Source organism: Mandrillus leucophaeus, unplaced genomic scaffold, assembly GCF_000951045.1.
Source record: "Mandrillus leucophaeus isolate KB7577 unplaced genomic scaffold, Mleu.le_1.0 Scaffold1699, whole genome shotgun sequence".
NCBI lineage: Eukaryota > Metazoa > Chordata > Mammalia > Primates > Cercopithecidae > Mandrillus > Mandrillus leucophaeus.
Genome location: NW_012101697.1, coordinates 117,220 through 128,709, shown reverse-complemented (window position 1 = coordinate 128,709; position 11,490 = coordinate 117,220). Strand labels below are relative to the sequence as shown.

At 45.4% G+C, this 11,490-nt stretch overlaps 1 protein-coding gene across 1 annotated transcript in view; it reads left to right on the top strand.

Moving 5' to 3' along the window:
- Nucleotides 1-8,331, top strand: part of LOC105537163 (HLA class II histocompatibility antigen, DP beta 1 chain-like) — an 18,518-nt gene extending 10,187 nt beyond the window's left edge. The window contains exons 3-5 of the mRNA XM_011976671.1: nucleotides 7,038-7,319; nucleotides 7,852-7,962; nucleotides 8,283-8,331. Coding sequence (XP_011832061.1) covers nucleotides 7,038-7,319; nucleotides 7,852-7,962; nucleotides 8,283-8,302 — 413 coding nt within the window. The 3' untranslated portion in view covers nucleotides 8,303-8,331. The remainder of the gene's footprint in view (nucleotides 1-7,037; nucleotides 7,320-7,851; nucleotides 7,963-8,282) is intronic.
- Nucleotides 8,332-11,490: the final 3,159 nt, after the last annotated feature.

Below are 11,490 nucleotides of genomic sequence, written 5' to 3'. Positions count from 1 at the left end.
TGAGCTCCGGGACCCATGAGTCCTGCTGGGCCATCTGTGAGACGGGTTCTGACCCCAGTGACCTCCGTCTCCGGGGGCAGTTTGATCTCCAGTGGTCTCCACCACAGGCTGGACAAGGTTGAGGTGTCTTCCTCTTGCTGTTTGGGCACTCGTTTTTAAAATGCCCTGGCTTCCCACACTGATAGCAACTAGCGGATGCACCTCGGGGATCCTGGACTTTGCAAGCCTGCAAAGCTGCTACTAGAGCCTCTGTCTTTCTCCTGAGCTTTCTCTTTTTTGGGGCCTCCTCCTGGTCCCTATTATAAGTGACCACCCTCAGGAGGTTTTCCAAGGAGCTATCTGGTCCTATAGCTTGCTTTTACAGTTTCCTTCTAATATCAAGAGCTGCCTGTGTAATAAACTCGTCCTTTATAATGAGCCATCCCTTGACTGAATCAGGGGCTAAGGAAGTGTGCTCTATTGGTGCCTCTCTCAGCCTTTCTATTGGTGCCTCTCTCAGCCTTTCCATAAAAGCTGCAGGATTCCCATCTGGCTTTTGGTCTATCATAGACAGTTGAGAGGAATTAAGAGGTCAGGCCTTAGTTCTTCATAGGCCCTCTAATATGCATATTTAAAAGTGCTTCCATTTCTATTCATTTGCAGAGCTATTGGGGTCCCAACTGGGGTTGTCAAGAGGAATTGCTTCCCTTCCTATTGGGAATGGTGTTTCTGCTATTTTTTTAACTTTCCCTATCTCTTTTCTTCCCTTTTGGTGTATTATAGGAGACATGTTGCTCATCTCCGAAAGTATCTGCTGCCTGCAAATCTGCCTGCTTTTCAACTGCGGTTAGAGTTTGGTTTAGGAGCAGCATAACATCCTTCCATGTGAGGTGAAACACTTGAGTTAAATTCTGGAAAGCTTCTATATACCTATTGGGGTTGTCAGAAAATTGGCATAAGTCTTCCTTTGTTTGCCTAAGGTCCTGTAATGAAAAGGGAGCTTGAGGTTGAAGGGGACCAGCCCCTCCACACCTGTGGGTATTTCTGGTCAGGTGGGACAAGAGACTGAGAAAAGAAATAAGACCCAGAGACAAAGTGTAGAGAAAGAACAGTGGGCCCACGGGACCAGCGCTCAGCATACGGAGGACCCACACCGGCACTTGTCTCTGAGTTCCCTCAGTATTTATTTATCACTATCTCTACCATCTCAGGAAGGGGGATGTGGCAGGACTATAGGGTAATGGTGGGGAGAGGGTCAGCAGGAAAACATGTGAGCAAAGGACTCTGTGTCATAAATAAGTTTAAGGAAAGGTGCTGTGCCTGGATGTGCACGTAGGCCAGATTTATATTTGACTTTACACAAACATCTCAGTGCTGTAAAGAGCAGTATTGCTGCCAGCATGTCTCACCTCCAGCCATAAGGCAGTTTTCTACTATGTCAGTAAGTAGAATGTACGATGGGGTTTTACACTGAGACATTGCATTCCCAGGGATTGAGGAGGAGACAGATGCCTTCCTCTTATCTCAACTGCAAAGAGGCCTTCCTCTTTCACTAATCCTCCTCAGCACAGACCCTTTACCGGTGTTGGGCTGGGGGGCGGTCAGGTCTTTCCCTTCCCACGAGGCCATATCTCAGGCTGTCTCAGCCTTGGACAATACCCAGGCTTTCTTGGGCAGAAGTCCCTGCGGCCTTCCACAGTGCATTGTGTCCCTGGGTACTCAAGACTGGAAAATGGAGATGACTTTTACCAAGCATACTGCCTGCAAACACATTTTTAACAAAGCACATCCTGCACAGCCCTAAATCCATTGAACCTTGAGTCAATACAGCACATGTTTCTGCGAGCACAGGGTTGGGGCTAGAGTTACAGATTAACAGCATCTCAAGGCAGAAGAATTTTTTTTAGTACAGATCAAAATGGAGTTTCTTATGTCTTCCTTTTTCTACATAGACACAGCAACAATCTGATTTATCTTTATTTTCCCCACATTGGTGACCCCAAATAAGGGGAATTCTCAGATGGTTCCCTTGGAAACCACCTTTCTAATTCTGGGGGATTCTTTTCTATAGGCCTATCTGATATACCTATTTAAAAAGCTGGGCTGATCTTACAATGCTTGCAAAGGTTTCGTAAAAATGCCATGCCCTTGTGCAAAAGAAAATGAGTCACTTTTCTATTCAAAGTCCTGAGGTTAAAGGAGTTCCAGTGTTTCAGAGTGAACTCCAGAGGGGTGCAAGCTGAAGCTAGTCTGTCACCTATCTAGAAAAAGAAGTGAGAATAAAAGTGTCATTTCAGTCCCCATTCTTTCATTGTGACCCAGGGTGGAGGGGAAGACAGTGGAAGTGTCCTCCCTACTGTATTTTCTCCTTGGTTCCTGGGTCCTGGCAATGCATTAAATGTGCCACCCATGGTTGTATACATGGTCCTCCAAGCCATGGAACTGGATAAGCTAAGTGATGGGATTAATCATGCTTTACCCACACAACCTTAGCTTAATCACCTTGTGTGATCCCCTTTGACATCTTAAATTTGTGTGATCTGTGTGGCTCCCCAAAAAATGGATCTCCAGAGAGACTATGTCATCTTTGGGTAGGCTCCTTTAATGGAGGCAGTGTGCTACGTTGCCTACCATTACAGACCATCTAAAACATTTACCTTAGCAAAATGGCTCTGGTTAACTTCTGAACCTAAAATCCCCTTGCTAATTAAGTACTGTCCTAACTGGAGACAGAAATGAACATGGGAACCTAATGGCAGTTTTTCCTGCTGATGGGACAGTATCAGAACTAAAATTTCACTGCAGAGGACATTTTACTCCTAACAGTTGAAGACAGAGCTTTCCCGTTCACAGAAGAGGCTTTTCTAGTGGTATGGAAAGAAAGAATTTGGAAGCTGCAGTGTTAACGATAAAACACCGACAGGGTGCCTGATGAAGAGGATTTCTATTTCCTCTAGGTGGTGGTGTTGGCTTAGAAATACCATGTGCTCACCAGAGACAGGATAGAGTAAGAGTTACTGCCTGTGGCATTTGCCTATCTTCCCTAACATGACTGTTTCCCTGAACTGTAAAACTTCCCGCAAATTGCACACACAGAGAGGACAGGAGACATAGTGACCACAGATAGAAAAGAAAGGAAAATTCTGCAACAGCTGGAGATCCATTACCAACGCCTGGACAGGCTGTCGGAGTCTGGGTTCAGTACAGAAGCCTTTGAGTAACACCAGGGTGTACCCTGGCCAGAAATTTTCAGTTGCCCCAAGACTTTTCCCAGCCTCATGCGATGGTGAAGTTATCCATGAAAGAAAACTGGTATGAAGAGAGCCTTGAAATTAAAGAACAGATTTGAGGTTTGCTCCATACTCACCGCTCCGATGTTTCTATCTTCCATTCTGATTTGGATCCCAGATGAGTTCCCAAAATGAAACAGCTCCATTGTCTGGGGTATATACCCTGGTTCTTTGCCATAACCGAAAAAAGAATTCACAACACGGACACACACAAGGAGTGGGTTTAGGAGCGGAAAGTTTAATAGAAAAGAAGAGTGAGAGAAAAAGCCTCCTAATGCTGAGAAAGCAGGTTGCCCAAGAGAGGGTCTCCTGTTTGTAGTGGAACACAACTGATTTTGTACAAGGCTTGAGGAGGCAGTGATTGATTTACATAGGGCTCAGGGGATTGGTTTGACCAGGTGTGCCATTTACATAACCAGCAAAAAGACTGGCCCTCCCACCCTAGTCTTTTATTATACAAATACAGCCTCCACCTGGTGGTGGCCATGATACCTGCACATGGCTTTAACCTGGAGGCTGCCATGACACCTGTAAACATAGAAGGAAAAGAGAGTGAGAACGCCATATTGAATTACCAGGCTTCCAGGTACAGCTGCTTGCATTTACATATAAAAGCTCCTAGTTTGCGTATCTATGCCTGAGTTTTCAGGCTGCTTTCTGTTAGAGAAAAAAAAATGGTTTTGGGCTGCTTTTTATTAAAGGCAAATTCCACCAAGAACTTTTACCCTTTCTAGCTGCCTAAAAATAATCTTTTAATAACTCACCCCTGTATTAATTTGGCCAAGAGAGAAATCCTGTGAAGGAAACCAAAAAGCACTAGTGAGCCTTGCACTAAACAAGGACCTTTGTCCTAGAGAGAGAGGAAAGAATGAAAGGGGAGGAGGAGGAGCCTCAGGAGGTCACACCATTGATCCCTCTGTTCCTGGGAAAGTGGAAGGAATGTCATCCAATAAGAGGGAGAAGATGGACACATTGAGTAAGGATGAGGAGTGACATGGGTTTAGGAAAGTTGCTGAGGTAATTGGTTGAGAGAGGTGTCCAAATTTGCAAAAACTGTCACTAAGACTTCATAGAGGCCCAAATCAGCAACGTGGCAGCATTTTCTTTCATGGTAATCAGCTGCCAGATTGCAGAGACCCCCTGATTCCAGTCTAAGGAGTGTGGGTTTCTCCTCTTGAGGAGAGAGACCCTCTCATATTGAGGAGAGAGAGAGAGACCCCCTCATACTGTTTTATATTGTTTTACACTCAGTACCTGTTTTAAGAAAAAAAACAAGGAAGTAAAACCAAAGACAGGCAGCCCGGTGCCAGGTCCAAAACAAGGCCTGGGCCTGCCTGGCCTCAACCCAGTAGTTAAAAATCAATTCATAACTTAGAAACCAATATTATTCATAGATTCCAGGCATTGTATAAAAGAACGTAGTGAAACTCCCTCCCGGCCCTGTTTTGTTTCTCTCTGACCACCAGTGCATGCAACCCGTCATGTACCCCTTGCTTGCTCAAATCAATCATGACGCTTTCATGTGAAATCTTTAGTGTTGTGAGCCCTTAAAAGGGACAGAAACTGTGCACTCTGGGAGCTCGGATTTTAAGGCAGTAGCTTGCCGATGCTCCCAGCTGAATAAAGCCCTTCCTTCTGCAACTCGGTGTCTGAAAGGTTTTGTCTGCGGCTCATCCTGCTACACTCTAGGCCAGCAGGTCCCCAACCTCGCTGCTCAGAAGATTCTCCTTGAGATCCTCTGTGAAGCAAAGATTCCCCCCGACTCACTGCCTAGAGATTCAGATTCCCTAGGTGGGGAGGTCTGGAGATCTATGTTTTTAATCAGCTCCCAAGTGATTCCCAGTAGCCAGATTAAGTGTCAGAACACTGAATATTTTTTTAAATCTTCAGAAATCTTCAAATGAAAATGACAAGGCTGGAAATCTGTTTTCGGAAGACTGTGAAGTCAGTTGGAGAGAGCAGGAACCAGAGGCAGAGAGATGAGGTAAGAAACTACTACTATTGTCCAGGAAAATCATAATAAGGGCATGAATTAGAAGAGAGAAAAACAAAGGGGTAGGGGAGACGGAGGAAGGAGGAGGATAGAAGTCCTGGCCATTCCAGGGTGGATGCCCACCCAAATCTAGAAGTAATTGAGCAAAGGCAACTAGAACAAACAGGAATCCTTGCCTTGGTGAAATATGTTTGAACTGGGTCAGAAATGAGGCCAATGAGTATCAACCCTTAGCTCCAGCACCCCCTGGAGGTCTCTGATGTGCTCCAGGCTGACCAGCTCCTGACAAAGAAGATGGAGCAAAGTGCTTCTCATGGAATGTTCTGGGACCTTAAAACAGACACCCATATGATTTTCATGCTTCCCAGGACACCTATGGGGAAGAAGTTCCACTTAATCCACAGTTGGGATTCAGACATGGGTTGACCAGTCTGATGGATGTTGAGTTTATGGAGGTGGTTGAAGTAGAGCGAGAGCCAAGTGCTTCTGAAATAAAATCACATTGAGGGAAGAGGCTGTGAATGTGGATAATCCTGGACATAAGGCAAAAATACCATAGGGAGTAAGTGTTATGGGTTAGTTCAAGACTGTTGATTTACCTGGCACAGGCCCACGTCAGGGTATTTGTGTTCTCAAGAACACAGTAAATAAGAACCTAGAAGCTCTGATTTGGAACATTCCTGTAATTGGGCTGTTCTCTAGGGGCAGTTGGCCCTTTTCTGCCTTCTGTGGAGGAAAAGGGTACTGGCGGCTGAGGTCCAAAGGAAAAGCTGCAGGTGGTAGCATGGAAATTGATCTGTAAGCAGCAGAAAAAGAGGGGGCAAAAATAGAGAGGTGCCAAGGCACAGCCAGCACCTGGTTATCTGTGAGAACCTCAATGGATGTGACAACACAGTGCAGAGGAGGAACTTAGGGAAAAGGATGGGATTTCTACCATTTACGCATGTAGGGGCTCAGGATATTATGTAAATAGGAGGATTTTGAGTGTAGGCAAGGCCAGAAAATCCATAGCTTACTTGCAGAATAAGTCATGTCAAGCTCACTTTATTTTCTTGGTATATTCATGAAATATAGTTATTGGATTAATAGACCGTGAGAATGTTGTTTTTATATATATATTAATTTCAAGAAATTATTTGAGCAAATTTTTCATCTTTTACATCAGGATAGAGCACTCAAAAGATAAGGTAGTGTCACTGCTGATTAAATATTCTTTGTCCAAAGGCTGTTAATCAGTGGCTGATAGACAAGATTTCTTTTAAATGTGCTACAAACTGGTAAGTTTATGTGCCTCCTATTCTTCTCAATACTATTTCTATTTCTCAGTACTCCCCGTATCCACTGGCCTAATCACATCATTCCTTTCTTTTTTTTTTTTTTTTTTTTTTTTTGAGACACAGTTTCACTCTTGTTGTCCAGGCTGGAGTGCAATGGTACGATCTCAGCTCACCGCAACCTCCACCTCCCGGGTTCAAGCGATTGTCCTGCCTCAGCCTCCTGAGTAGCTGGGATTACAGGCATGCACCACCACGCCCAGCTAACTTTGTATTTTTAGTAGAGACAGGGTTTCTCCATGTTGGTCAGGCTGGTCTCGAACTCCCGGCCTCAGGTAATCCACTTGCCTCAGCCTCCCAAAGTGCTGGGATTACAGGCATGAGCCACTGTGCCCAACCATTATTCCTATTTTCAACATCTAGAAATCAGTTCCATAATAAGCATGTCTAAGAAATAATAATCTCAAATGTTATTCCACTTTTCCACTTCCCCACTCCTAGTCCAGCCGAGGCTGAACGTCGCCCCCTCCAAGAAGGGGCCCCTACAGCACCACAACCTCCTCGTCTGTCACATGACAGATTTCCACCCAGGCAGCATTCAAGTCCGATGGTTCCTGAATGGACAGGAGGAAACAACTGGGGTCGTGTCCACTAGCCTCATCTGTAATGGAGACTGGACCTTCCAGATCCTGGTGTTGCTGGAAATGACCCCCCAGCAGGGAGACGTCTACACCTGCCAAGTGGAGCACCCCAGCCTGGACAGTCCTGTCATGGTGGAGTGGAGTGAGGGTCTGATGACCCTCTAGATCCCACCTCTGAAGAGCAGGGACTCTCTGGCTCTGGAGTTCACTCGTCTTGTCTTCTGTGTCTATATCCTGGGGCCATGTCCGACCCCATTTTTCTTCTATACAAGACCCTGAGTGTAGTTTTAATCTGGGGGCAATGGAGACTTGCCTGTCCCAGCCTAGGAGGTCCTAAGGATTCATAGTTCCTCTCCTTGTCCAAGAATCTAGGGACGCAGACACCTTCCTGAACTGACCTTACACATGGGAACTATTGTCTTCCTTCAGCCTTTTAGCTTATTCTAGTTATTTTGAAAGGCAACTAATTGAATCTGCGTTTGTCTATTGTTGAGGTCACACCCTCTGTTCCAGAATTGAAAGAGTGACTGTTTCTCAATTTCCTATTATGCAAGGTGTATCCCCCTCACTGTCCTCGTGCCGATATTCTGCATCAGGCTCCAGGATCTCAGACAGGACGTGAGCAGGTGTGCAGCTGCTGGAGGTGACACTCAACCTGAGCCTGTTTTTCACAGAGACACAGTCTGATTCTACCCAGAGCAAGATGCTAACAGGAGTCGCGGGCTTCGTGCTGGGGCTCATCATCTGTGGAGTGGGCATCTTCATACACAGAAGGAGCAAGAAAGGTGAGAAATCCTGTGAGGTGACCGATACCTGCCTTTCTCCTGACTTGCTCACCTTTCTTCCATGATGAGGGGCTGAGACAAAAAAGCACTGCCAGAGAGCTTACTGAAATCACATAGTCAGGGAACAAAGACAGCTTCTAAGGAGAGAGGAATCCCAGCCTAGCATCTTAATGCAGCCAGATGCATGAAGTCCCAGTTACTCAGCCTCCTGCAGAGTGTCCATTGAGTGATGGGCAATGGAAGTGTGATGGAAACGTTTCTCTAATTGTCTGAGGTGGTTTCAATAGCTGAATACATTCTCTTTCCTCCTGTCATTTCAGTTCAACAAGGATCTGCATAAACAGGCAATATTCCTGCTTTGATTTTCTTATTGGGGGAGTTACAGGAGCACCTAAGTCCTTTCTGTGCATTGTGACACTGAGACTCCTCTAGGAAAAGAGTCTCAGGCCTGAACCCCTGTTTCAACCTCAGCCCTGGGGTGAGTGGGGAAAGAGCATTGCATGGTTCCATTGCTAAAGGAAGCTCAGATCAACTCTATTCTTTGTCAGCGTGAGATTCAGCCTCTCACCATTATTTTTGTCTCCTGGGACTTAAAGGAAGGGGGCCAGCAACCTGGGATAACTTTGTTTTTTACCTCCACTGGGTTCTTGACCTTGCCTAAAAGACTAATGTGCCTTGGAACAAGCATTTTCTGTTTCTTTAGTCCCAGTATCTGCTTGAAGGACAGAACCCCAACCTCCCAAGAGGATGCTGCTGCTGAGCAGTTGCCCTGAAGCCAGTTTCTGTCATTCTGTTCCTGGATTCAATGCATGGTTTCTCTCATGGGGCCTCCAGCCAAGTTCCTTTCTCCTTAGTGCCATCAATAATCAAAACCCAGCATGATCGTTTTCTGTTAAGAATATATACCAAGTCATGTCTCAACACTTTTTTTCTTGAGAGTTTTGGCAAACAGTGAGAGTTAATAAAGAAGTTCAATGTGGTTTACACATAGGAAAGAAGACAACCATGAAAATGGGGATATCCAAGCTATTGTATAAGGTGGACCGTTGGACATGGACCTCTCCTGGATTTACTGTATTTCAGTGAGCTGCCCCATCATCGTGTTCTGTGTCTTCATCCATTCAGGTCTGAAGCCACTATTCTTAGCTATTCAGTGGTGAGCAGACTGCAAATCTGTGTTATAGGACCCATATTGACATAGCACTGATTCGACATATAACTTACTAAGAGCGTGTATTAGCATTACTGTTAAGAAATTAAATGAGCATCAGAATTTACAATGATAAATACAATCTAACACACTTTCAACAGTTTCTCTGAATGCCGTCACAAATACCCCTTAACCAAATGTTGCTTGGCCTTTTGAATGCATCCAGTAGACATTTATCCTGTAAGTCTGCATTCATTCACCAGCCTAGACCTCCTGAGCTAATAATTCATACAGAGAGAAACGCCTCCCCGTTGTTGAAAGTGCAAAGCAATATGTGCAGCACTCTTTCAAACACTGATCTTTTTTTTACAGTCCAAAATTGTTACGTGTTTTGCATTTCATATTACGTTACTGTAAATTAAGGTAGAAGACATGTTTGGTCTAAGCTTTTCTTTTCATGTAGAGGATGGATTCTTAACTCCTGATACACCTAATGAGCACTCAGTGGCTCTCTGATACATCCAGTTTTGGCTTCCTTCTCCCTGACTTCTCACAAGCAGCTTCTGGGCCTTGTGTGCCCCTGGGCACCTATCCCTGGTCAGTTTCCCAGAGCTACCCGTGTTCCTCTCACTATCCAATCAGAGTCATCCCCTTCCATTTTTGTCCCCTGGAAACATGCTGTAGGTGTCAGCAGTACCCAGAGTGGAGTGAACAATCTCCAGACTAACTCTTGCAGGATGCAAAACTGAGATATCTGCACCCATAATGCACCTGTATCCTACAATTACAGGTCCAGGATTTGCATTCCTAGGGAACTGAGAATATAAGCAGTCACAGAAAGGCATCAGATGTGTCTAGCTCTGACATACACAGGTATTTATTGAACTCTGGGATTTCTCAGGAAAAATGCGGTGCAGAGAAAGGTCCCTGATGAGACCACAGCATACAGACCATCCAGTGTGGGCACCACCTTGTCACTATACTTTAAATTCTTCATATTGATTGAGTGCTATCTAAATATCAGACCCTTTGCTGAGTGCTAGGTGCAGGAAGATCACAGGCAGCCAAGAGGTGGAGGGGTCTTGGGGTACATAAGTCACTGTGGTTGAAGAGCAGAGATTCAAAAGAAAGCTAGGCTGGGAGCTTCAAAGGAGACCTGAAGCTGGTCACTTCCTTATGTCAACTTCTGACTGAGAAAGTTTGACACCTGGAGTAGAGCAAACACAGTGGGGTTAGGACTGCCAGCTTAGTGTTCTGTCCCCCCTCCCTTTCCATCCCTGGTCCCTTCATTTTCTGCCTCTCACAGCATGAATAAACTCTGACAGATGCCAGACCATCTCCTTCTTGTCCAGGTGCACAAAGAACTGCTCATCTTCATCAAATTCAAACACATACTCCCCAGAGGGTCTGTGCGTCTGCACAAACTCTGCATACTTTGACACAGGGCCTGTTGCATGAAGGGGAAGAAGACTGCAGAATGGTGAACATGCAGGAAACGACACAGAATACAGGAAGCAAGCAGGTAACGGGAAGGTTTTTAGGAATGCAAGGGAGTAACACAGAAAATGAGAAATGCAAAATGAATGAAAAGAAAAAGAATAGGGATAAACAACGACAGAGATGACTCATAGAAGATTTCAGGTGTTTCCCTGGTCTCTGAAGACTTACACATCCCTCACACCATTCCCATAATGATAACACTGAACACAATCAGAAAATATTCACTGAACATGTACCATGTGCTCAAATTACTCATTGAATCCTCATACTTCCATGTAGAAGTGTTAAAAGAAAAACATCTGGCCAGACACGGTGGCTCACGCCTGTAATCCCAGCACTTTGGGAGGCCAAAGCAGGTGGTTCACTTGAGGTCAGGAATTCAAGATCAGCCTGGCCAACATGGTGAAACCCCTTTGTCTCTACTAAAGATACAAAAATTAGCCAGGCATGGTGTCTGTAGTCCCAGCTACTTGGGAGGCTGAGTCAGGAGAATTGCTTGAACCGGGAGGGGGAGGTTGCAATGGGCTGAGATTGTGCCACTGCACTCCACACTGGGTGACAGAGTGAGACTCCATCTCCAAAAAAAAGAAAAGAAAAAAAGAAAAACTTCAGCTGAATTCAATTCAAAAGAGTCAAATTGGGCCAGGCGCGGTGGCTCACGCCTGTAATCCTAGCGCTTTGGGAGGCCGAGGCAGGTGAATCACGAGGTCAGGAGATCAAGACCATCCTGGCTAACATGGTGAAACCCCATCTCTACTAAAAATACAAAAAAATTAGCCAGGCATGGTGGCGGGCGCCTGTAGTCCCAGCTACTCAGGAGGCTGAGGCAGGAGAATGGTGTGAACCCAGGAGGCGGAGCCTGCAGTGAGCCGAGATCA